Here is a 25,197-nt window from a genome sequence, read left to right as displayed (position 1 = left end):
AGCATTAGACCACATCGGGGAGCTGTTCACGCTCACCACACACGCACATGCTCAGAGCTCATGCTCAGGATTCACTAAATTCAAACTTTGATAAAGAGAAAAGCCTACGGAGTTCCCACTCTGGCTCAACAGGTTAAGAACCCAACATAGAGAGTTCCCCTGTGGCTCAGGGGTAATGAGCCCAGCCAGCAGCCATGACGACGCAGGTTCAATCCCCAGACTCGCTCAGTGGGTTAAGGATCTGGCGTTGCCACAGGCTCTGGCATAGGTTGCAGATGTGACTCGGGTCTGGGGTGGCTGTGGCTGTGGTGGAGGTTTCACCTGCAGCTACAACTAGACCCCTAACCTGGGAACTTCCCTAGGCCCCAGGGGTGGCCTTAAAAAAATAAAAGTTTGCCATTCAAAGGTCAGTCTCCCACAGGAGCTCGCCACACATGTAGGATCAGAGAACCACAATCTGCCCCCCGCCCCCATGCTGTCGGCACTGAACGCAAGCAGACAATGGTGTGGACCTGCTACCAGGACGCTCCCCGCCTCCCCTCTGCCCTGGGGGCCGCCCCGCTCCGCGTCTCACCCCCAGACCCAGCACGGCCTGTGATCCACCCCCCCACCTCCGAGGTGTTCTCAGCAAAGACCCCAGGCCCGGGGCCTCCATCTAAGCTGGGCCAGGACAGCAGGAAGGAGCAGGCCTTGCAGGGCGTCCAGCCACCCAGGGACGCGGTACAGGCGCAGGAGGACCAGCCTAGGGGGTGAGGCCCGGGGTATGGCTGCGGGGAGACCAGACGCTGGGGCCTAGTGTGGCCTCAGGCCCACCTTCCACCCCACAGGAGGGCTTGGCGCAAAGTTGATTTTTAACTGACATAGCAAGACAGCAGACACTCCCCACGTGCTGCCAGGGGGCCTAGCTCCGCTTCCGACGAGGTCTTAGAGCCACCACAGCCCACCCGTCCCTTTACAGGCGAAACTGAGTTGGGGGAGCTCTGAGAAATGCCCCAGGGCAAGGCCGTGCCTGCAACCACCAGAATGCGGACGCCCAGGCCCCCTGAAGCCTTGGGGCTGAGCGATCTGTCAAGTGCATCCTCAAGGCCACAGCGGGCCACAGGCCCGAGCAGGAAACGGCCACCCACAGGGCAGGTACGAACCCCCAACTGGAGACTCAGCAATGGGTCTGAGGGGGTGGGGCTCCCTCTCACAGGCTCTCTGCTGGAAGCCACCATCCGGTCCTACCTGCTCCAGGACACACAGGGTGGAGGGCCTGTGCACCCAGGTGCCCACTCAGCCTCTGGCCACGGGTTCCTGTGCCCCGGCCAGGCCATACCCACCCCCTTCCGGCCACAGACAGCGGGGGGCTGCTCGGGTGACCCGAGCCAGCAGGCACTCAAACCCTTGGCAGGATGCCCCACAGGTCCCTGGGGAGCAAATGGGCCTGCGTGGTTACAGGAACTTGGCTCAGGGCCTGGCACCAGCCAGCGCCCACTGGCAGTGAGCCGTGGCCGCTGTTTATTACATGACCCACCCTTCCTGCACCCCCCCGTCCCTGGGGAACCGTCCCAGAAGACACTTCCCACAGCCGCAGGGAGGGCCACTGGAGCCCCAGAACCCTCTACGGGAAAGGGCGTTCCCCAAATCAATCCCGTCTGTCGTGTCTGCCGGGGCTGCTGCGCCAGGTTGGCAGGTCGAGTGACCCCAGGACCTCGCAGCCCAGTAGCTGCTCCTCCGTCTGGACAGCAGAGGGGCCACCCCCAGGGCCCCGCACGGCAGAGGGATGTGCCACCTCCACCCCCACAGCCCCCCAGGAGGCCTGAGCTCCCTGAGGGAGCCCAAGGATCACAGGGAACTTCTGGGCCTTGCCCGTGACCTTGGGTTTCCAGCCCTGTGTGGGCAGCCGGGACAGGGGCCTCACAGACCAAGAGGCTGAGCCAAGGCCACCCCACCTTTATTCACGGGCCTTCAGGTTCCAGTCGGACACCTGGATTTGGAGGGCACAGCACACCCTCCCAGCTCACTGCACAGGGCAGGACCCAGTGGGCAGCCCCACACCCCTTCCTAAGGCGCGGGGGGGCACGGCAGTGTCCCAGGAGAGCTGGTGCCATCCTGAAGCGGACACGGGGAGGGAAGGGGCCAGGCTGGACAGTGGCGGGGGGGAGGGGGGTGTCAGATGCTCCCCGTGTCCAGGCCAAAGGGGCAACAGGGGTCAGTGGGGGACCCATGCTGGGCACAGGTGGGACCACCCTTGTCCTGCCTCCTGGCCACCTCGGGGACAAAGCCGGCCTGGTCCTGCCAGCACAGGAGACGACAGAGGCCCCTGCGTCTCCCTCCTGATCCTAGCAGTGGCCAGGGGAGGGGGGTGGGGGCAGCGGAAGGTGTTGGGAAGGGGAGGGGAGTCAGGTCAAGCCCTGGGGGCAGGCAGGGCCCAGGCCCTCCCAAGGATGGGGGCAGCCTGAGGTCCCCCGAGGGGAGAGGGGGGCTCAGGGAGGAGGGGCGGCCTGGGCCGTCCGGCGCGCCTGTCCTGGTCCCGGGCTTCTCGGCCGGCGGGGAGCAAGGCCCCTCCCCTCCCAGGAGCTGGCCCAGGGGAGAGGCGGCGGCCGCGGCGGGCGTGCAGGTCCCCCAGAGGCCAGGGCGGGGGCGCCGGCGCCTTAGGACTTCTTGGTGTCCTGCGTGTTCCGGCGCTTCAGGTCGCTCAGGTCGATGGGCTTGAAGGCTGCGGGGGCAGAGCGGTCAGGGTGGGCGCAGGTGGGCCTTCCTGCCCGCAGCCCCGCCCGCCCCCGGGTCGGCCCCGCTCACTCTTCAGGCTGGGGTTAGGGACCTTCTCCACGTACTCCTCCACCAGGCCCCGCTCGCCGCCCGACAGCTGGCTGCGCAGGTCTCGCTCCACGCCCTGCCAGGCTGCAGGACGCAGGGCGGTCAGAGCCCCGGCCTGCCAGGCGTGCCCTCCCCTCCCCTCCTCCAGCCCGCCTGCTCTGGACCTGGAGGTGCCCCACACACCTCCGCTCCCTGGGGCGCCCTGCGCAGACACAGCCCTCCCAGCCTCGTGGTACCTCGCCCAGAGCCGCGGGCAGAGGCATCCACGACGCACGGGGGACAGCACTTCCTCCAGGCAGGCTTCCTACCGCTCCTGCCTCCCTGACGCCCTCCTCCCGGCAGATGCCAGGCACTTGGGCTCAAGCCCTGGGTCCCCCTGGGGGCACCGTCTCTTCCACGGGCCCCTCCCCATGCAGACAGCACTGGCTCCAGATACGGCCTCTAGCGGGCACTGCCTGCGGGGAACACCGCAGCACCCACCACCCCGGTGACCGGGCCCGTGAGGGTGCGGGGGCAGTCGCAGGGGGCACCCCGCGTACCTTCGTAAATGAAGCGCACATTCTCCTCGTGAGCCGGGGTGAAAATCTCGCTGCTGCTGGGGGGCGAGCGGGGGCTGCTGTTCCTCTTGCCGTTGTAGACGACTCTGGAGACAGGGGAACTGGGGGAGCCCGGCCCGTGAGGGGGCGCTGGGGGCACCTGCCTCTGCCCCCGAGGCCCCTCGCTGCCAGAGACCCACCTGGTCATCGCTGGGGCGTCTGGTCCTCGCACTCCACTGCGGGATCCCCTCGGCCTCTGGAAGGGAAGGCCCACGACGCCGGGATGGGATGGGGCCCTGGCGGGGAGAGGGCGTGGGACGCATCCGTCCGCCTCCTCCCGCTACCACGGATGGATGGGGTCCGGCCACAATCCAGTGGCAAAAGGGGCGAGGCGGGGGGTGACGCGCAGGACCTGGAGCAGCCTGAGCCTCTGCGGCCGGGGAGGGCCTTCCACAGAGCCGGCAGCCCCGCCGACCCTCCCAGGCCCCAGGCCCGGCGTCCTGGGACAGCCCTGGCTCCTGTTCCGGCTGAGCCTCAGGCCCCATCTGCAAAACGGGGATGTGCTGCCCAGCAGTGAGAAGCCCAGCAGAGCCTGCCAGCCTCCTGGTCCCCAAGGCTGGGGTGCGACACGAGGGCTGGGGGACGGCCGTGAGCCTGGAGGGAGCCACAGGCCCCCGACCTAGCGACCGAGGCCCCGGAGTGCGTCCAGCTCACCGTCTCTCTCAGCCCAGGGGACTGCACAGCCCTGGATGGGGGTTATTTTTAGCCGGACTCTCAAGCCGGCCAGCTGGACAGCGTCCCTTTGCTGGCTGAAGACACACACCGCAGGATGAGGAAGCTGGCTGCACAGGGCAGGTCCCAGGCCTGGCTTCGCCCCAGAACAGGGAACCCCAGATGCTGGGGGCTGGGTGCGGGGGGAGCCCGGGAAGGGCCTTTCAGCACACGTGCCGCCCCGCCCAGCTCTGCGGCGCAGGGACCCCGGACGCCCCAGAGCATGTGGTCGCGGGCCCTCCCGAAGGGCCCCCCCTCCCAGGCTCCTTCAGCATTTAAACACCTGCCCGGCTAAAGAGAGCCCAGAGGCGGAGGCATTCACGACAGAAAAGCATGAAGCCAGCTCTCTGGAGGGCAGGTAGACTCCTGGGCCCTCCCAGGCGGGCCCCGCTCCCCACGAAGTGTCCTCTCCCTCCCTGGGCTCCCACGAAGTGTCCTCTCCCTCCCTGGGCTCGGGGGATCTCCAGGCCCGGGTCTCCCGTCCAGGCGCCAGCGGTGCCAGCCCCGGAACACAGGGGAAAAGCCCTCCACGTCATCATGCTGGTTTGACGGTTTTGGGTTTTTTTTTTTTTTGCCTTTTAGGGCCGCAACTGCAGCATATGGAAGTTCCTGGGCCGGGGTGGAAATGGAGCCGCATCTGCGACCTACACCACAGCTCACACCAGATCCTTAACCCACAGAGTGAGGGCAGGGTTCGAGCCCACATCTTCATGAACACTGGTTGGGTTCTGAACCCGCTGAGCCACGACAGAAACTCCTAAAATACCTTTTTAAAAAGGATTCACCATCTGTCTCCTCTTCAAATATATACATACGTATGCGTATCTCAGCTGCACCCACATCAGGAGAAAGTTGCCACGCCAGGGATCCAACCAGAACAGTGACCAAAATCCCTGCAGTGCCAACACTGGATCCTTAACCTGATGTGCCACCAGGGAACTCCCAGCCAGGCCCTTGAACAGCCTGTGTCCTACCAGCGGGTCCCGCCGGACGTGAGGAACCCCGAGTCCTCCGTCTTCCCCCCACAGCTCAGCCTCCCTCCAGGGGCCTTTCTCCTCAGGACCCTGGGCTGGTCGTGCCCCCGCCCCACCAAGCCCTGCCAGCCAGTGGGATGCAGGGACACCGAGGCTTTCCCTGAATGTACGAGCAGCCTTCCCAGGGGCCCCGGCTGCTGCTCCCCCGAAAACAGAGAGCAGGGAGCTGCCCTCGTTCACCCTCATCAGCTCCTGAGGCTCCTCCAAGGAGGTGGCCCCTCGGCCTGACCCCAGAAGCAATCTCCACGAAAAAACCTAATAAATCTGCAGGCCCCAGGACATGCACCCCGGTCCTGGGCACGCACCTGAGGGAAGCAGCCACGTGGCACCGAGAGGTGCACAGTAGCAACCAGAGAGCATGCACCAGTGCCCAGAAGGAAGAGCCACTGAAAGGTGACAGCTGCGAGTACGAGCCACGGCCACAGCAGGGGGACTGCACCGCGGCTGTGAGCAAAGGAGTGGCCCAGAGGGACTGAAAACGGACGCCTGGGGCTACGTGGCTGTTCCAGTGGAGAGGGCCGAGCCTCGAGGGCACAGACCGAGAGAGAACCAGGTTATGGACGAGCCGTCCACGGGGTTAACTGGGCTCCAGGAAGACCCAGACGGAGAGGTGACCGCTGGACCAGCCTGACAAAATCTCCGTCGACCTGGCACAAAGGGTCTCAGTGCCGCCGGAAGGGAAGTGGGCCTGGCAACCAGGACTGCCTGTCCCAGAAGAGCCGCTGGGGAGGGACGAGATTGGCAGATTGGCGGGGCGGAGGGAGACGAGCGAGCAGGCTCCCCACCAGGGGAAAGGGCCGAGCAGGGGCAGACTGCAGAGGCAGGGGTTGGGGGGGGGCAGGGGCCCAGCAGGCCAGGACGGCCTTGCTGAGGTTGGAGCCTCGAGGCTGGCGGGACAGTGATGGCAGCTCGCACCCCACCCCAGGGCCCACCCGGCGGCAGGGAGGGAGCAGACGCTTCCCCCGTCACCACGCTCCCCTGCTTCGCTCCCCTGCGCTCACGCTGATTATCAGGCACAACCATTTCCTCGAGCCTGGAGCCCAAAACCTCATCATATACACTGCATCCCATCAACCTGAGAAGCGCTTCTGGATTCTAACAGCGGGGCGGGGTGGGGGGTCGTGCCTGGCAGCGAGCAGCGCAAAGGCCGGCAGCGTTTTTCCATCTTCTCAGCAGCCCAGCCGAGGTTCTGCTCGAGGTCTCAGATCTGATGACACCCCCCCCAAGGTCTCCGTCTGATGACACGTCGGTTCCCCCCAGCCCCCCCCGGCCCCCCAGATCCCTGGTCTCCAGCTACGGGCTCGTTACCCTGCCCGCCGCCAGCACCTCTGGCCCGACATCCACCCTCGCCCTCCACCCCCGGGGCGGGGACAGTCTCCTGCACTCCTGTCCCCAACACACGCCACGCGTCACGGTCTCCACGACACCCTGTTACCAAGTCGCTCCCCGCCAGAACAATACCTGGGCCTTCTGCCATTAAACCCCAGGTCTGGCCACCATCTATTTCACCAGGGCCCCCGCCTACCCCAAACACAGCCTGTGCCACAGAGCCACCTCTGCTGCTGCCAGGAGAACCACACACACTGCTTCCCAGGCGCCCTGCGGGCCCGGACTGTCGCCCACCGCCGCCTAGCCCACCGCTCGGTGCACAGCAGCATCCAGAACCCCTCTGTGACTGGGGTCGTCCATCTCTGCTCTGGAGCCCCTGGGGAGAGCCTCCTCCCGCTCATCTGAGTCCCGGCCCCACCCCCCAAGGACATTCACCAGGACCCCTGCTCCGCAGAGACCCAAGTATGCACATGGGAAGCGGCCGTCTCAAATGAGCTCTCCATGGCCACATACCCAATGTGATGGCGGACAGCGCCGTCACAGGAGGAATGTGTCGTCTAACTGGGCACTTCTGAGACGCTAAGAGATGCTGTTGACCAGGAAGCTTGAGCCGGGAAAGCCCAGGGCAAATGAACGCAGAGGCAGCCCACTGAGGGGAGGTGGAGACCCGCAAACGGACGGGACACCGTGAGGGGGTAGCAGCGCCGCTGGCCACGGCAAACACTTGCCAAGGGCTGACTGTGGGCAGCTATTGCACCGGGCCAGGCAGGACCCCGACAACCCACATTTGGGAGGCTGGGAGGGCAAAGCCACCTGCTGCCCAGCAGAGCGGGGTCTGCACCCCAAGGGACTCCCAACCTCCGTGTCTCCAGGGCCTCAGGAGTCAGGGCCAGCCAGGGGTCCAGCCCTGGCAGGTTCCTGGACCCCTGGCACCCACGTGGCTCTGCACAGAGACGGGCAGAGTTTTCCTGGATGGATCTACGTAGCACCCTGCCCTGCCACGGGAACCAAGGGCTTCAGGGATGGAGGCAGGGTGTTGGGGGGGCCCCAAACCCAGTCTCCCGCCCCTCGCTCTCCACCCCCATCCCCAACCCCCAAGACAGATGCTTCAAGACAGGCACCGAGATGATACTCTCTTGTCTGGGAAAGTGACCCTGGATATTCTGGAGTTAGAATCAGTGATGCAGGTGTGGCCATTCTGTGTTCCTTTAGAATTCCGATAGGAACTCCAAAGTCTCCAGCTTCCACTTTCCTGTCATGTTCTGTCTTTGGGGCTCTCAGCAGCCCAGTTTCTGCCCATGAGACTTTGAGAAAGTGATCTACCACCCAAGCGGGTGCCAGCAGGATGCTGCAGTACCAGACGCCAGGGCTGGCGTCCCCTGAAGACCCCCAGGCAAAGCCTCTAAGCAATGCACCGCCCTCCCCCTCTCCTGGTGGAGGCAGCAGCTCCCCTTCCGAGCAACAGATACCCCCTCCCACGTCCCTGGGCCCTTCCAGCCACCCCAAATCGCGCCTCTTCCTTCGGGACGCGGCTCCTGTCCCCTTTCCTCCCCGCCCACACTCCTCTAAGAGCTCCAGACGCCCCCGTCTGACATCTCCGGGCCTTTGCTCGAGATGCCCCGTCTGCCCTAAACTACTGCACTGGTCCCTGGGGGCTCAGCTCACGACCACCTCCTCTGCGAAGCGTCCCCTGCGGTAGGTCGGGGACACGACTCCTGCGCCTCCACGTTTCGTGCAATGTCTCACCACCTGGGCTGCGGCCTCCCCGCTGCAGCCCACCGCCCACCCTGGCAGCCCCCGGGCCCGGTGACCCTCGCTGAGCGCGGGCCACCTCCCACCCCTTCTGGGTCCGCACCTGGCGCCGCCCTGCCCGGCCCGGGGGCCGAGACCTCGGGACGGGCGGGACCACGGCGGAGGGCGGGCGAGTGGCGCTCCGGAGTCAGGAAGCATCGGCAGGGATGCTCCCCAGACGACCGGGCCGCAGCTTCGGGGGCTGAGCCGGGCGGCCCGCCGCCCCTCCGAGCCCCGTGCGGCCGGCCCGCCCCGCCTCACCCTCCGCCGCGGCGGGCCGGGCGCCCGCGCCCCCGCCCGGGGCCCTGCCCTCGCGGCCGCCGCGCCAGGGCGGGTCCCGGCCGCGCCCGCCCCGCCCCGCCCCCGCTGCCGCCGCCTCACCTCGCCCTCTCGGCCGCCGCCGCCGCCGCCGCCGCCGCTGCCAGGGGCCCGGCCGGAAGTGACGCGCGCCGCCGCCGCCGCGCACGCGCGCGCGCGCACGCCGGGGCGCCGGCCACGTGACCGCAGGCGCGCGGGGCGGCGGCGAGGGGACGCGGACGGGCTCCCGGGCCTGCGGGCTGCTGCGGTGTCCGGGCCCGCGGGGACGGCGGGGGCGGCGGACGGCGGGCACCGGCGCGCGGAAGCCGCGGGCCGCGGGCTCTTGCTCCGGCACTGCCGGACCCCCAGCGCCGAGTGGACGACGAGGTCCGCTGACCTCCGGAAGCCGCCGGAGCCGAAGGCCTGGGTCGGCGGGTCCCCAGTAATCAGGCCATCGCCACAGGCTTGGGCATCACGTTTATTGAAAAAGTAAAAAGTGTCACCATAAAAAATTCACCCGGAGAAAAAGCCAGGCCAGCGCTGGGGGTGCGGGGGTCGCGCCCAGGTATGGGGTCCTGGGCCGCCTGGTGGGCCCCCCAGCCCGGTGGGCGGGGCACCCCTGGCACCCCGGGGAGGTGGGCATCTGACTTCTCCAGGGAGGGCTAGAGCCCTGGGAGGGCAGGGCTGGGCTCAGTCCATCTTAGTCCCTTTGAAGAGCTCCACCAAGTCCTTGAAGTCAGGGTCAATGAGATCCGCGGGCAGCTCACCGTCGTCGTTGGCCGCTTCTCTGTCTGCACCCAGGGAAATGAGATACCTGCCAAAGGCAGCCCTGATTGCCGAGGGGAGCTGGCCTGGAGGATGCTCACTCCTCCCCCCGGGGTAGCAGGCTGGGGTTCTAAGGTCCGCCTGTTTTTTATTTTTCCAGGTGGGGCGAGGAGGAAGAAACCAGACCCTTTGGAAAGGACAGCTGACCTTGGCAGTTTGCTCTTGGGAGGGAAAGGGCAGAAAGGAGATGCCAGAAGCCTTAGGGTTGTCAGCTGCATGGGGAGGGCCACCTTTCGGGGGACCGCATCCTGGAGGTCACCCTCTCACCTGGCTATGTCGGGGTACCCGTCACTGCAGGCAATGTGCAGGGGCGTCCAGCCCGTCTCGTCACGCTGGTGAATGTCAGCCCCGTGTTTGACCAGCAGCTTCACACACTCCAGGTTTCCAGAGAGCACCGCTTCATGAAGGGCAGCCAGGCCTGGGAAGGGCAGCAGGGGTCAAGCCTGAGGCCTTCCCTGCCACCCCGCAGACCCTGGCTGGCCCCGCAGGCACTCACCTGAGGGATGGATGGTGTCCAGCGAGACTTTCCGAGCCCGGATGAAGCGCCCCACCTGCTCCAGGTCGCCCTGGCGGATGTGGTCCAAGAATAGGACGTCGTTAGGGAAGCGCACGCTGCGATCCGCCAGCAGCCTCCGGCGCCGCTGCCTCGGGCTGTAGCGAGTATAGCGGGCTGCTCTGCTGGGCATCTTGGAGGCTATGGCGTGGGCCACCCCTGTGGGGACCCCACTGCTTGGGGGAGGAAAGTGCCCAGACCAGATCCAAGTGCAGGCTCTCGCGGCTGACCGTGACCTCCAGCGTAGCCCCCACAGTGCTTCCCGTGCTCTTGCTGGCCAGGGCACTTCCCGCTTATATAGGGCCCGGCGTGCTATATAAAGCTGCGCAGTCATGCTCGCGCCCGAGGGGCTGAAACTGAGCCGCTCCAGCCCTGCCCCCAGGATCATGTTTAGTGGTTCATCTTTCAGCCCACCTGTCGCTGTGCCCGGCCAAAGGGGTCAGATCCTCCCTGGCCACCGCTCCCCCCCCCACAGCTGGACCTAGAAGGTGCCTTACAGAGGGCAGGAGAGGCCCTAGAAGGCAGGGCCCGGAAGGAAAGCAAACAGGTACCGGGGTCCTCAAGGGCCAAGGTCACCTGCAGCCCCAGGAGCCCGGGGAGGAGGACCTGATGCATCTGGCTGCCTCTGCCTCCTGGAAGGCGAGGGGGCCGCCCACACCTGAGGAACCGCAGGGTCCTGGCCGTGCTTGGAGAAGATCCAGCCCTCCCTACCCACCTCCCTGTCACTTGTCACCTTCCATCGTGACTTGTATCACTCTCAGGGCGGTTTTTCCAGAACGCGGGCCTCAGGGGTGCTGCCCTTCTGCTTGGAAACCTCCCAGATTAGACTAAACACCTCAGCTCCCACTCAGGCCCTGCCACCCTGCCCATCAGGGGCCCCTGCAGCCCGTCCTCCCCGCCCCCTGCATGTCTCCCAGTTCCAGGCTCCTGGCTGCTACCTGCCAAGAACACGCATGCTCACACTTAGTCTGCTCCCAAGGACTACGACGCCCTCACCGTGATGTCCTAGGGGTGTGTACCCCCTGCACTTGGCTCAGGGCACCCTGACCGTGGGCGCTCAGCCCGTGGGGTTGTAAGATGTCTCGGCAGGCCGGCCAGCATGGGCGGCCCTCAGGGCGGCTGCCACCAGCGTCCAAGGTGAGGCTTAGGCTTCAGTGTGAGAGACGAGCCAGGGAGGGACGGGCCCAGGGCTCGTGGGCTTGGAGCAGATCTGGGCCCCTGGCAGCCGGGCAGGCTCCGCAGCATCTGAAACCAGTTGTGCTGATCATCTAGGGCTGCTGATGAAGTTCCAGGCTGGGAGTCTCAACAGTTTTTTGGTTTTTTTTTTTTGTCTTTTTGCCATTTCTTGGGCCGCTCCCGCGGCATATGGAGGTTCCCAGGCCAGGCGTCGAATCGGAGCTGCATCTGGGACCTCCGCCACAGCCACAGCAACGCTGGATCCGAGCTGCCTCTGTGACCCACACTGCAGCTCGTTGCAACGTCAGATCCTTCATCCATGGAGCGGGGCCAGGGATGGAACCTGCATCCTCACAGACACTATGTCAGGTTCTTAACCTGCTGAGCCGCAATGGGAAGTCCTCAAACAGCAGTTCCAAAGACCAAAGACTACACGACGCAGATGTGATGGAAGCCGAACCACAGCAGGGGCCTGAGCCACTGCAGTGACAATGCCAGACCCTTAACTCGCTGCACCACAAAAGAACTCAAATGTCCCCCCCCCCCTTTTTTTTTTTTTTGCCTTTTCTAGGGCTACTCCCGCGGCACATGGAGGTTCCCAGGCTAGGGGTCGAATCGGAGCTGTAGCCTCTGGCTGAGGCCAGAGCCACAGCAATGTGGGATCTGAGCTGTGTCTGCAACCTACACCACAGCTCACGGCAACACTGGGTCCTTAACCCACTGAGCCAGGCCAGGGATCGAACCCACAACCTCATCATTCCTAGTTTGATTCGTTAACCACTGAGCTATGAGGGGAACTCCCGAGGAGTCCCTTTTTCATAAGGCCTCCAGTTCTTGGATCAGGGCCCACCCCACTCCAGTGTGAGCCACCTAAACCAGTTACACCTGCAACAGCGCCACTTCCCACTAAGGCCCCACCCTGAGGTGCCGGCAGTTAACACTCCAACACCTGCCTACTGGGGGCACAGTGCAGCTGCTGGCACCAGCAAGCCCTTTGGGCAGTCACGAAAGGCCTCCGAGCGGACAGGAACCAAGGTTGGCCAGCACTGCTCTGCAGCGGGGCAGGGGCTCAGGCACCAGAAGCCCTTGCAGCACCAGGCTGCTCTCCATCCGGCAAGACGGTATCAGCAAATGCATCGACACCCCAGGTGCAAAGCCTTGGGCCAAATGCTGCGGACGACAGGGCACTGCCTATGCGGGCTCCCTGCCCTCGTGGCCCCGACAGGGCTTCCGCAGCGTTTCTCCTGCCTCTGTGCCGACGTTCCGTGGGAACCTCCCCCGGGCCGGGGGTGGGGGAGGGCTGGTTCCCGGTGCTCCTGCCCCGCGGGCTCAGTGCTGGGCGGTCCTAACTCCTAATCTCTCGGGAGGAGCGAGGAGCGGGTACAGTTTCTTCCGCCTCGTTTACAAGAAGCCCAGAGACAAAGTCCCTACGGAACTTGCTTTGATGTGAAGATTGCCTTTTTCTGATGCTGTGGAAAGTTCTGTCTGCTGGCCCTGCTGCGAGGATCAGATGGAAGAACTCTGGATGAAGCTGCCGCCAATGGCAGGGCCCTTCCCACGAGAGAGACGGGCCTCGGCCAGGCGGGCCACCCCGTTAGGGTGGGCCTGCTGGCAGCCCCAAGAGGGACCCTCCTGCTGAAGGCAAACCGAGAGAGCTCAGGAGCTTTGGGGTTTCTGCTGGGATGCTTGGATCAGACACCTGAAGGGCATTCTGCTGAGGACACCAGGAAGCACACGTGTCTTCAGAGTCACGGTCACGGCCTACAGCAGCTCACTCGGAAACCTTTGGGCAGGAGCCGGCCCTGAGCAGTCAAACCTGCTATTCGCACAACCACACCAGCACCAAACCTGTATTTACACAGCTTTGTCCTGAGCCTCTGCCCGTGGGAACTCGTTGAGTGACCTGGTTTTGCGTGGCTTTAAGTTTCGGCCTTATGGGTTGGGTTTTTCTTTCTTTCCTTTTTTTTTTTGCTTTTTAGGGCCACACCCGTGGCATGTGGACGTTCCCAGGCCAGGGGTCCGAGCTGCATCTGCGACCTACACCACAGCTCACGGCAATGCTGGATGCTTACCCCACTGAGCGAGGCCAGGGATCGAACCCCACATCCCCATGGATCCTAATCGGGTTTAGTTAACCACTGAGCCACAAAGGGAACTCCGAGTTGCGGCCTTCTGGAGAAGTCACGCAAACTGAAACATTTAATGCAAAGAGCTTACTTTCAGAAGTCTTAAGAATGCAACTAGCGAAGCTCCAAGGGACTTCCCGTCATGCTCAGCAGTAACAAACTCGATCTGTGTCTATGAGGACTCGGGGTTCGATCCCTGGCCTCGCTCAGTGGGTTAAGGATCAGGTGTAGCCGTGAGCTGCAGCGTAGGTGAAAGCCGAGGCTCAGATCTGGTGTTGTGTTAGGCTGTGGTGTAGACCAGCAGCTGTAGATCTGATTTGACCCCTCACCTGGGAACCTCCACATCCCAGCGGCTGCTTTTTAGGCTCCAGGCCAGGAGCTTCCTACCACCTGGAGCGAGGAAGGCCAGAGGGAGAGAGGTTGACTTCCTTCCTAAGCTGTTAAGCCCTGACTGCCTACCCCAGAGCCTGCAGAGTTGCCTCGCTAATCCATCAGCCCTGCTGGGTTTGGGCTCCAACCTCCACGGCCCAGCAAACCCGGGCCCAGGAATGTGCTAATCAGCTGCCCGGGCAAAAGGGGAAAGGTGTCAGTGACTCACTCCCTCCCGGGAGCACATGACAGCCCTGGGCTCTGCACAGCCGCCGGCAGGGTCACCCCTCACGGCTGTGCCTCCCGACAGCCCTGCTCTCAGCCCACCCTGGCTTCCCTCCTCCGGAAACCCTGTGTTCCCCGGCGAATCAGAGACAGAGCCAGGACTCCCCAGCGAGCGCCCGCAGAGCCAGCTCAGATCTGGAGCAGAATAGCCAGAAGCCAGCCCCCACCAGGCCACCTGGGCTCAGGGAAGGGACCCCAGCCGTGGGCTGTGCGGAGGCTTGGCTGGGGGTTGCCCGGGGTACCAACCAACCCCAGGACCTTCCTGGATGCCGGCTGTATACCACGTGCCAGGTGAGAGGTGGGGGCAGACTGGTTTGTAGGGGCCTGGGGGCACCCGGGAGGCCGTAGTCACGGGAAAAAGTCACACTCGCCTCCGTGTGGGTCAAGACTACTGAGAGACCACATTTATGACAAGTCTCAGGGTCACGACTGCCCCGCGTGCCCGCCTGCCCGCCACCTCCAGGCTCCCAGCAGCATCAGGGCCAGGGGCCTGGAACCAGGACGTGGGACAGAGCACAGGGCGTGACGGGCCAGGCTCCGGGGAAACGCTGCCACCCTCACTCTGTCCCTGGCCTCCCACCTCCCCACCCTCCTTCAAGGGTGTCGATGGCACAAGCCCCAGCCAGCCCCCGCGGGTCTCCACTCAGAGGTCCCGAGGCCCCCAAGGCCCAGGTGTCGCCCGTCTGAGCTCAGGTGCCATCAGGGCAACACAGCCACCGGGCCCACAGCTGTCACAGTTGTACGTCCCCGTGCAAAACTAGCAAGTGAAAGTTCTAGCAGTCAAGGTACGTTTTATTTACCTATTTAGCCTCACCTGTGGCATGTGACCGTCCCAGGCCAGGGATCGAACCTGTGCACCGCAGCGACTCCACCAGATCCTTAACCTGCCGAACCAACCAGGAACTCCTGAGATTACACTGTACGAATTAAGAGTCCTGCTCTTTTAACACCAGATTTCCTCCTGTGAAAGTCTGGTGATGAGCACCGCACTTCTGAAGTCTGGAGACTCCTCTTCTGAGCCTGCGGCGGTTCCAGGCTCCGGTGGGGAGGCACGACTCTGGCAGGCCCAGCTGCGTGTCCTGACACAGAGTCCACCCTGGGGCCGCTGGCCGCCCCCACCCCAGGTGAGCCAGCTGATGGCACTCGGCCAGGAGGCACCCTCGCCCCGGCCACACACTCGGAATCCCTGGGACCGGTGCACACCCCCGCCACGTTCCAAGAAGGATGTGTCTGCACAAGAGCAGCCCCCACCAAGCCCACCTCCTCTCCCCTAGAAAGCTGCAATTCCAGCCCGACTTCCCAGCGCCTGGAGCTCACAAAGCAGAGGCAACAACAGGCAGAATATTTCAATTTTATTTGGCCAATGTGTCCAATTCCAACATCGGGGTAGAAACGCCTCAAGAGCGTGCAGTTCAGCTCAGGTAGCCTCGGCCGCCTCCCAGCCTGAGACAGAAGGTCAGCGTTCCGCTGGTGCAGGCCTCAGGCCACCTGGAGGTCACTGAGCCATGAAGACCCTGGCTTGGGGAGGGAGGGGGCCGCTGGGCCTGTCCCGGGCCCAGCGGCCCCCTCCAGTCACGGCGGCGGGGGGGGCCCTTGTGACGGAGACCTCAAGTTTCCGTTGAACCAAAGGATGCGGGAGCCACGCTCTGCCATGGTGACACCACGTGAAGTGAGGGACCGTCCAGCCCGGCCTGGTCCCGCCCCACACAGGGGACAGGAGTCTCCAGAGAGGCCTCGCCAAGCTGGACCACCCCCCTGATGTCCCCAAAATGTCTAAAAATCCCACCGACGGAATTCTGCAAGTGACAATATAAACCCAATAGGATGAGACGTGGCCAGCGTGAGATCCTAAAACATTCAGGGAGCACTCTGGACAAAGCCATGTACGAAAAGGTACATCACAATTAAAAATAGGCCCACCGAGCTGAAGATGGGCTGGGCTGGTCCGGAGATAAACCCCTTTCCGAAAGTTGAAAAGCGAAGGAAGACGGGCTTAGGTTTCCACGTGGGGTAGAGCGCGTGTGGCCTCAGCAGAGTCCCCTGCATTTCCGATCAGTGCGCCCTCTCCGGGAGGGGCCGCGGCGGCCGGAGGCTGCGCAGCCCGCCGGGAGGGGCCGGTGCGGGCGCCCGGGCCTGGTCGGCCGCGTCACAGCTCGTCTCTCACAGCTTTTTGGTCGGCGTCCTCCTCCAGATCCGGCTCCTCCGCTTCTTCCAGATCTTCCAGGTCCTGGACGGGGACAGAGAGGGACCGGCATGAGCGGCCCCACGCCCACCCCCACCCCCCCCGCGCGCACACCAGGGACCAGCTGGCCCCTGGGACGTGAGCAGATGTGTGTGTGTGTGGGGGGGCTTCTGCCCCCAGGACAAGGGGGAGCCAAGCATCCCTGCCCCCACTGTCCCCCAGGTGGGTGCAGGGCCCGCCACGGCGTGAAGACTGAGCAGGGAGCTGCTGGCGCGTAATGTCCCCCCCTGCAGTCTGAGGGGCGGTGACTGCACACGGCCACCGTCACACCAACGACCTGGGTCGCCCTGATCCCCCATGCCCCCCAGCAGCCAGGGGAGCCCCTCGGCAGGCAGGTCTGCCGCCTCCGTGGCCTGATTCCTGCCATACCCTCCTGGCCTGGATGCGCTTTTTTTTTTTTGGTCTTTTTGCCATTTTTTGGGTTGCTCCTGCAGCATATGGAGGTTCCCAGGCTAGGGGTTGAATCGGAGCCATAGTCGCTGGCTCACGCCAGAGCCATAGCCACGCAGGATCCGAGCTGTGTCTGCGACCTACACCACAGCTCACGGCAACGCCGGATCCTTAACCCACTGAGCAAGGGCAGGGATCAAACCCACAACCTCGTGGTTCCTAGTCGGATTCGTTAACCACTGCGCCACGACGGGAACTCCTGAATGCACTTCTGACGCCCCCCAGCAGAGCCGTGGACAGGCCTGAGCGCACGCCGGCAGCGCAGCGCAGGGGACTGGCGGCCATGCCGGAGGGACTCCTAAGCCCACGCCAGCACTCTGGGCCCTTCCGAGGATGTACGTCTGGGTGCCACGGGGCCAGGGCCACTTACGTCGTCACCGCCCGCCCCTTCCTGGCCGCCGCTCTCCAGGAACTTCTTGAAACCGTCCAGCGTCCGCTCCCCGTTGTAGTCGATGACCTGCGGTGCGCGGGGTGTCAGGTGCGGGAAGCGGCCCGCCGCCCCCCTCGCGCCCCCTCGCGCGGGGAGCCGCCCCGCCCCCGCCCCGGGCAGACAGCCCCCGCCCCGGGCAGAGAGACGCACCGTCCTGCCGGCGCCGGCGGGGAAGAACTTGAGCGTGGGGAAGCTGTGCACCTTCACCGCCTCCACCTCGTTGGCCGTGGAGTCCATCTTGGCGATGACAATGTCCTCGTGGTCCTTGTAGGCCTCACCCAACTGATCCCAGACGGGGGCCAGCTGTTTGCAGTGGCCGCACCACGGGGCGTCTGCAAGAGAGCAGCTCGGCGTCTCGCTGGGCCGGGGGGCGGCCGCCCCCGGGCCCCGGGCCCCTCACTCACAGAACTCCACGAAGACGTTCTTGCGCGCGTCGAAGGCCACCTCCTCGAAGTTCTTCCCGACCAGCACCTTGACGGGCTGCTTGTCCCAGTCGTCCGGCAGCTCCTGGCTCATCAGGTGCGGCTGGGGGGCGGCCAGAGCCGGGTCAGGCGCGCGCCCCGCCCGCCGGCCCGCCGGCCCGGGAGCCCCCCGGCCGCGCCCGCGCCCGCGCCCGCGCCCGCACCTTGATCTTGCCCTCCAGGAAGCGCTGGCAGAAGGTGCGGATGGCCTCCGCCGTCAGCTCGGCCGACTCGGGCTTGTACTTGGTCATCTCCTCCTCCAGCGTGATGAGCCGCACGGCCGGGCACTCCTCCCTCTTGAGGCCGAAGAACTCCAGGATGCGCTGGTTGTCCGAGTGGTCGCTGTCGATGAAGATGAACAGGATCTTGGGGGAGAAAGGGCACGGTGACGGCGCTGGAGACAGGGCTCCCTCGGCCGCCCCGCTCCCGCAGCCGGGACCGGGGTGGGGTGGGGGGCTGACCTTGCCCTTGAAGCCCTCGGCGGCCTCCCTGAAGCTGCTCAGCTTGCTCGCGTGGTCGGACGCGCTCTTGGGCAGGAACAGCAGGATGTGCGTCTTGACCTCGCCCCCGAAGACCTTGGGGGCTGTCTGGGCGAGAGACCCGGGGACGGGGTCTGAGTCACTCACAGCTAAGCTCGCGACTCCGGCTCTTCTCCCGACGGCCGCAGTGCCGCCGCCCGCCCGGACCCCAGCAGGGCTCCGCCAGCGTGCGGGGTGTCCCCCGCCCCGCCCGCCCGCCCGCCCGCCGCAGGGTCAGCAGCGAAGCCCCACCTGCTCGGTGAACTCGATGACCAGGGGCAGCTGGTTGTGCCTGATGAAGTCCAGCAGCTTCTCCTTGGTGACCTCGCCCTCGAAGTCGTTCCGGCCTTCGTCGAACTGTGGAAGAGAGGCGTGGGTGCCGGGGCTCTCCGCAAGGCCGCCCTCGGCCCTTAGCGGGCCCGGCGGGCCCCGAGCAGTCTGCAGCACCACTCGGGGACACCCTTGTCCAAGGCAAAGCCCAGGGTCAGCTGCCGGGACGCATCCCCTGGGCACCAGGCTGGCACCCAGGCAGCCTCCTGTGGGGCGCAGCGGCCCTGGCCCGGACCCTGCCCCGGCACATCCTGACGCTTTGCAAGACCCGTGTCCTTCTCCTGGGTGCTGGGGCCTCCTCGTCTCCACGTCCCCGCAACTGGAGCCAGGAGTTTCCTGGGGGCACAGGTTTGATCCCGGGCCCGGGCACTTCCGTGTGCCGCAGGTGCGGCCCCCAAACAAAAACCCCAAAAAACTGCAGCCCTACCCGTGCGGGCCTCGCCCCTGCGGCCCCAGGCCCTCCCAGGGCAGCTGCACGGTCAAGTGGTTTTCGCAATCCCGCTCCGGCGGCAGGTGCCTGGTCACCCGCTCCCCTCCCCGAGTGTGCGGTACGGCGTGTGACATTGCATCAGGCTGAGGGCAAACAGAGCCCAGCTGACTTCTGCTTAGGCAGACAGCGGAGGCGGGCCAAACGAGCAGCCCACTCTTCCCACTGAAGAGTCATCGTCTGGGAAAAACTAACCGTCCCGAGACTGTAACAGCACACCTGTCACGGTTACCGTAGAAGGGCGAGTCTAGCGCAGTAAAAAAGGACAGGTAGGACCCACGCGAAGCCTAGCGACCTGTGAGTTTCAAAGTCCCGGGGCCATGGGGGGGGGCGCTGCTGCCAAAGTCCGGAGGGGCGGCCTCGCCTCGGACTGGGTTGCCCTTGACAGGGAGGCCGAGTGGGGCCTCAGCATGTCCAGCAGGTCGGCCTCCTATCTCCCCGGAAACTCAAAGGGGAGCCGGAGGAAGAGCTGCTCTCTTCCCCGGGAGGTCGTTTCCCTCTGCATTTCGCCACAATAACTTCCAGGAAAGCAGGTGGCCCTTTCCTGCTCCCACCCCACGCACGTGGTGCCCGAGCCACGGCTTGACGGCGACGGAGGCCGGGTGCTGGGCGCCTGGGGCAGAGCCACTCTGCCCTCCCTGGGCCGCAGAGGTGCAGACGGAAAACGTGGAAACCAAGCCGAGAGGCTGCCAGGCCACTCCGGCAGGCCTAGTGCAGCGCCCCCGTCAGCGGTGACAGGCCACCGTCCCCACTCCGCCACGACCACGTGGCCTGTGCGTCACCGTCCTCGAGGTGACGTTATCCGGTGACAGCCGCACGAGGCCTGGGGCCCTGGGCAGAGGCCGCCCGCTGGGCTGCCGAGGGAACACCACAGAAGGGCCCCCACCCACACTCAGGCCCCGGGCGTCACGGATGCAAAAGGGCCACCAAGACACAGGTGATCCGCTGCCAAAGCAGCTCCACGGGGCGCGTCCCTGCCATCCTGCCTGGCGGGGGCAGCAGGGAGCCTGTCCCACCGCTGGGCCCAGCTCCCTCTGAGGGACGGGGCGGAGCGCCTGACGGTCTGACTGTGCCTGTGACCCCAGGACCCCAACGGGCACAAGGCCCATGGGCTCCGCCAGGCTCCTGCTCACCACTGGCGAGGCTGTGCCCAGCCCGCGGGGACACCAGAGAACCGACGGTGGTCAGTTCAACGGATGAGCTACCGCGTCCTCCGATGGTCCCTGCAGGACGAGAAGCCACCATCCCGACCCTCAAGGACACGTGGTCGCCGGCAGCATGGGTCCGGCGTCACAAAGGCCGCTCCAGAGCTCAGCGGTAACAAGAAGCACGGCGTGGACCAGGGTGACCAGAGCCGGCCAGGGAGCTCCTCACTCAGAACCGCAGGGCGCGCCCGGGGCCCCCGCCAGGCCCCAGCCCCCAGCCCCTCTCCCCAGCCCGCATGGCAGGGCTCTCTCGCCACCAGCTGGCATCATGGCTTCCTGGGCGCCTTGAGGTGACAGCTGCCTGAGATGGCAATTCTGGGCCCCTCAGGGGCCGCCGTGAGGGCACCCACGGCGCAAGGAGAGCCCACGGGCCGCCTGTGCACTTCGGAGGGACACGCTGCCCCAACCGAGGGCACACGGCGGGGGACGGTGGCACGCCAAACACTGTCACCACCCAGGCCACGCAGCTTGCGACTTTCCTGTAACTGTACGACCAGCTTCTTCCCAGGGGAGCAAAACAGGACGCGTGGGGGGCTCCGTCCCGCCTGCTGGAGACCCGCCTCTGGCCTGGCTCCGCTCCCCGCCAAAGGTCTGAATGGCGTCCACTCCCTGCCACCCACTGCAGGGACAGCTGTGTCCCAACGGCACGGGTGCTCAGCCGGCCCCAGGCCCACCGGCTGGTGGCTGGGATCAAAGAGCCCCGTCGTCGCCAGGAAGGCCGGGCACACCCCAAGGCCACGCCGCGCTCCAGCACGAGCGCAGAGCAGTCCAAAGACACGTGGCCCTTCCTCACGAGGAAGAAGAGACGCGGGGCCGGGCTCCGCCGACAGGGTGGGAACAGCCCAGGAGCGAAGCCGGCAGAGTGACAGCTGCCCCACCCCACAAGTGGACTCCTGCTACCGAATGCCACGCTCCAAGCGGGTCAAGTGCCAAACGCTGCCCTCCCCCTGCCCCGTCTCACCACCCCTTCCAGAGCCAATGCTCCGGAGCCGCTCCCTCCCGGGTCCACCGCCACCAGAACAAAGGGCTGAAGGCCACGGTCCAGGAGGCGCCGGCAACCTGACGCTGCAAGAAGGGGCCCTGATAACAGGCCAGCGGGGCAAGGTCCTGGGAGGCACCAGCGCTGGGGCCACACCTCGACCCCCCCAGGGAGCTGCCGGGGCCACGACTCACCTTCTTGAAGAGAACGACCCCGTCCTTGTCCAGCTGGTACTTGGAGAACACGTCGCTGTTGGATGTGACCCCAAAGGGGATGTCGTCTGTAGCCTCTGCGGCCAGCAAGAACTGCTTGGCCGCGGCCGACTCCACGTCCTGGAGCAGGAGAGGCAGAGGGGGCTGCTGCAGACGCCCAGGGCCCCGGCCCGGCCCGGCCGCCGCGGGAGGAAGGAAGCCTCTACCTTGAAGAAGCCGATGACGGCCACCTCGCTGGACTCCACCAAGGCTTCCGCAGCAGCCCCGTCGGCAAGGGTGGTGGCGGCGGGGCCCGTGCGCTTCTTCAGCCAGTTCACGATGTCGTCGGCTTCTCTGCCAGCTGCACCCAACACGCGCGGGGTCCACTTGAAACCGGGAGTGCACCCACCCTCCCTGCCCAAACCACAGCAAACCGCCCCCTGCCCCAGAAAAGGCATCCTGTCCACATACGTGCCCCAACCCCAGGGGGTTCGAGTCCCTTTTCTTCCCTAACCTCTTCGCACCTGGTCCACTTTCTGTGGCTTTAAAATTCATGACGTATTCATGTTCTCCCCACCCCCAGGTCTCACCCTAAGCTTCGTCTTAATTAGAGACGGGGTTCCACTAGGGGAAAGGGGCTGGCGACCGAGTCAGTCTCAAGGCCAGCCTTCCCCTGCGTCAGCTCACAGGCTCTACCACCTCATGTGCCCAAGCTGGTCAGGTGTCCTTCTGGACCCGCAGGAGGCAGAGGCCATGCCACCCAAGCAGATGAGGCGAAAAAGCAGCAGCTGCCCTCCAGGGTGGACGCTGGCTGGCCTTTTTCCCCTTGTAAGATGTGACCACCTAGTTGCCCAATCTCACATTTAAAAGGATTCTAAGGGTTAAGAACCCGGCATTGTCACTGCTGTGGCGTGGGTTCAATTCCTGGCTCAGGATGTGGCCAATCAAAAAAAAAAAAAAAAAAAAAAAAAAAAAAAAAAAAAAAGGAAAAGGACTAGGAAAAGGAAAAGGAAAAGGAAAAGGACTAGGAGTTCCCACTGTGGCGCAACGGGATTGGTGGCACCTCTGCGGTAGCAGGACTCAGGTTTGATCCCGCCCAGCACAGGGGGTTCAAAGATCCAGCACTGCCGCAGCTGTGGCACAGGTCAGGTCACAACTGTGGCTTGGATCAGACCCCTGGCTGGGGATCTCCCTGTGCCACCGGGTGACCAAAAAGGGAAAACAAACAAACAAAAGGACGCTGGCAAGTTACAGGGGGAAGAGAAAAACAGGTGCCTCACCTGCGCTGGTGACAGGCGGGTGGGGACTCTGCACAAGGCACCTCTGTCCCCAGAACGAACAGCAGCCTGGTGGCAAGACCGAAGCTGCCAACGCGAGGATTAACAGGACCTGGAGTTCCTGTCGTGGCTCAGTGATTAACGAATCCGACTAGGAACCACAAGGTTGTGGGTTCAATCCCTGGCCTTGCTCAGCGGGTTAAGGATCCAGGCGTTGTCGTAAGCTATGGTGTGGGTCGCAGATGCGGCTCGGATCCCGCACTGCTGTGACTGTGGTGTAGTCCGGAGACTACAGCTCCGATTAGATCCCTAACCTGGGAACCACCATGTGCCGCGGGTGCGGCCCTAGAAGACACAAAAAACGAAACACAAAACAAAGAAAACCCAAGATCTGCTGCTCAAGAGGATTCTGACGGGATGAGCCACTGAACTAGTTTTACAAAGATTCTCCTTTTGTCACTGGTACTGACCAGCCTCCAAAGTGGCCCAGCCCCAGGAAAGCAGCCGGGCAGTGGCTAAGGGCCCGTGTGGAAGACAGTGTGGGGCCTGGATCTGAGCTCTGCCAAGGCCGTGAGCCCTGGCCTGGGACCCGCTGGTCTCGGCCGGCCCCGCAAGGCTGCTGGGCCGCTCCCCCTGCTCGGAGGACGGCCCTCTCCACCCACAAGGCTCAGGAAGGAGAGACTGTTGCTCCTGTGCCCCGCAGAGCCCAATCCAGACCCAGAACTCCGCCCGAGAAGGGGTTCTCCTCCACCTGCCACCTTCCCAGGCCTGCCGGCAAAGCCCGCCCGCCCCCCAGGCGCCAAGAGGGCAGGGCCTGGGCCACACCTGTGTACTCCCTGGGGGAAGCCGTGTCTCCGTCCTTGAAGAACTTGATGGTAGGGTAGCCCCGGACGCCATACTGCTGGGCCAGGTCCGACTCTTCAGTGGCGTCCACCTTGGCCAGTCTGATCTCGGAACCTTCCGCCCTCAGCTTGGCAGCCGCTTTGGCATACTCCGGGGCCAGAGCCTTGCAGTGGCCACACCACGGGGCGTCTGAAAGAGAAAGCGGGGGCCTAGAGAGCAGCCCTGCCCGGCTCCACTGCCTCCCTCCCCTTCTTCTCCTCTGGCGCTTCCCTCCTGAAAACCTTCTATCTTCCCACCAACACTCCCCCCGCCAGGGCGCAGGTTGAACAGACAGCCTGGTGCTCTTGGGCAATGCCTGACAGGGGCCGCGGATGACAAACCACCAGCAGCATGGAGACAGTCGGTGAGGACAAGCAACTTCCTATTACCTGCGGGCGGCCAGAGCACTCCTGTCCCTGCAATTTCCCTTGAGGAACCAGAGACGTTTAGAAGCTGAAGCCGCTTCAACTGTCCACGGAGCGAGACCAGGCTTGAGGACCAGACACACATCCATGCCCACCAGCCCGGAGACTCCCATTTAAACTGCCTTCCTTACACTGTGGGGACAGGGCGCTCCCAGCTAAGGGGAGCAGCTGGGCTGGGCCTAAGACTCCCCCCTAAACAGGAAGGGCTCGAAGACTCAGAAACACCAGCAAAGGTTTGAATCCCAGCGGGCACTGGAGGAAACCGAAGACAGCTAGGACAGGATGAAGGCGGCCGGGGCAGAAGTGGTGCTTGGGGGCTGGCCCAGGTGAGCAGTCAGGCGGCTGGACGCTGGCGCGCTTCCTTGCCTTTGTGGCCGCTCACACAGTCCGCCCTGCCCTTCTTGGGCTGACAGAGGGGTCCTGCCGGGCGACGTCAAGCACAAGGGCAAGTCCAAGCTGCCGGCCCTCGGTCGCTCGCAGGGTCCAGCTAGGCAGGAGGGATGCCCCCGGGACGCGCGCGCGCGCGGCCCCGGGACGCTGACGCCAGGTCTGTGGCTTGTTTCAGCTTGAGAGGAACCCTCTCCAGGGGCTAGGAGTCAGTGCGCCCTGGGGTGGCCGCAACGCTGACAGCCCTGAAGCCCCCAACCCGGCCCTGGCGGGGCCAGGGGAGGAGGACAGGGCGCCCAGGCACCACCACTCTCCAACCCCCTCCACCCCTTCTGTCCCGCTGCGCGCCCGGCCCCCTCTGTCCCCACCCGGCGGCGGCGGCGGCGAGGCCCAGCGCGGACGGATGGACGGCACTCACAGAACTCCACGAGCAGGTACTTGTGGGCTGCCAGCGCCTCGTCGAAGTTGCCCTTGTTGAGCACCAGGACGTGGTCCTCCTCGTCGGGGGCGCCGGCGCCCGCGAGCGCGGCCAGGGCCAGGCAGAGCAGAGCGCGGCGCAGCATGTCGGCACGGGCGCGGCGCTTCGGTTGGCGCCGCCGGACAGCAGGCCACGAGAGCGCGCGCCGCCCGTCCCGCCCTTATAATCCTGGCCGCCGCGCGCGCGCGCCCGCCTGGGCCCGCTCCCGATTGGCCAGCAGGCTCCGGACCCCGCCTGCGCCGCGCTCGCATTGGGCACCCCCACTGGCCCCGGCCCCGGATTCGGAATCGCTAAGGGCACTTCCCTCGCCCTGGCCCGGAATTGGCCGAGGAGCTCGCGCTCGCACTCTTTCCCGGCCTCTCATTGGCTCCCGGCGGAGAACTTTCTCTCCCTCGACTTGTGACTGGTGGCTTTCTCCTACACCTTCCGCGGGTCTTGAATGGCTGCTAGCCTCGGAGGCCCGGGCTCTGCGGCCCCTGATTGGCCCAGACTTGCGCGCACCCCGCCCTATCCTTCGTCGAACGTGGCAGTGGGGCGGAGCCCCCAGCCGGGGGGCGGAGC

At 65.0% G+C, this 25,197-nt stretch overlaps 3 protein-coding genes across 10 annotated transcripts; all 3 read right to left on the bottom strand.

The window, feature by feature from the left end:
* Window positions 1–1,920: 1,920 nt before the first annotated feature.
* Window positions 1,921–8,677, bottom strand: MCRIP1 (MAPK regulated corepressor interacting protein 1). 4 transcript variants are annotated; one of them, XM_021066463.2, is made up of 5 exons: window positions 8,328–8,677; window positions 3,539–3,634; window positions 3,342–3,460; window positions 2,785–2,886; window positions 1,921–2,701 (listed from the first exon to the last, which is right to left on the bottom strand). In XM_021066463.2, exons 1-5 carry the CDS (start codon window positions 8,420–8,422, stop codon window positions 2,637–2,639), a joined length of 477 nt encoding a protein of 158 aa, XP_020922122.2. In that variant the 5' UTR covers window positions 8,423–8,677; the 3' UTR covers window positions 1,921–2,636. The 4 variants fall into 4 exon arrangements, with proteins under 4 accessions (XP_020922122.2, XP_084839488.1, XP_020922123.1 ...); XM_084983362.1 differs by having other exon boundaries at window positions 8,645–8,677; XM_021066464.2 differs by having other exon boundaries at window positions 3,539–3,594; window positions 8,645–8,677.
* Window positions 8,678–9,020: 343 nt separating this feature from the next.
* On the bottom strand, window positions 9,021–10,209 carry PPP1R27 (protein phosphatase 1 regulatory subunit 27). Of its 2 annotated transcripts, none has more exons than XM_021066435.2 (3): window positions 9,882–10,209; window positions 9,653–9,803; window positions 9,021–9,374 (listed from the first exon to the last, which is right to left on the bottom strand). In XM_021066435.2, exons 1-3 carry the CDS (start codon window positions 10,069–10,071, stop codon window positions 9,251–9,253), a joined length of 465 nt encoding a protein of 154 aa, XP_020922094.1. In that variant the 5' UTR covers window positions 10,072–10,209; the 3' UTR covers window positions 9,021–9,250. The 2 variants fall into 2 exon arrangements, with proteins under 2 accessions (XP_020922094.1, XP_084839480.1); XM_084983354.1 differs by having other exon boundaries at window positions 9,021–9,351.
* A 5,024-nt stretch (window positions 10,210–15,233) lies between these two features.
* Window positions 15,234–24,948, bottom strand: P4HB (prolyl 4-hydroxylase subunit beta). Of its 4 annotated transcripts, none has more exons than XR_014820548.1 (12): window positions 24,577–24,948; window positions 23,290–23,496; window positions 21,415–21,548; window positions 21,191–21,328; window positions 18,248–18,352; window positions 17,939–18,064; window positions 17,642–17,842; window positions 17,421–17,541; window positions 17,167–17,348; window positions 16,957–17,043; window positions 15,477–16,121; window positions 15,234–15,432 (listed from the first exon to the last, which is right to left on the bottom strand). XR_014820548.1 is itself a non-coding variant. In XM_021066427.2 (11 exons), the coding sequence occupies exons 1-11, from the start codon at window positions 24,719–24,721 to the stop codon at window positions 16,041–16,043; spliced, it is 1,527 nt and encodes a 508-aa protein (XP_020922086.1). In that variant the 5' UTR covers window positions 24,722–24,948; the 3' UTR covers window positions 15,234–16,040. The 4 variants fall into 4 exon arrangements, 1 of the variants encoding a protein (XP_020922086.1); XR_014820549.1 differs by having other exon boundaries at window positions 15,234–15,438; window positions 15,486–16,121; XR_014820550.1 differs by having other exon boundaries at window positions 15,486–16,121.
* Window positions 24,949–25,197: the final 249 nt, after the last annotated feature.

The sequence above is a fragment of the Sus scrofa genome, chromosome 12 (assembly GCF_054392235.1).
Source record: "Sus scrofa isolate SSC_HxYL_T2T_F1_AM1 chromosome 12, Sscrofa_HxYL_maternal_Yorkshire_Landrace_v2.0, whole genome shotgun sequence".
Taxonomy (NCBI): Eukaryota; Metazoa; Chordata; class Mammalia; order Artiodactyla; family Suidae; genus Sus; species Sus scrofa.
Note: the sequence above shows the minus strand (reverse complement) of the source record. Positions and strands in the feature narration are given on the sequence as shown.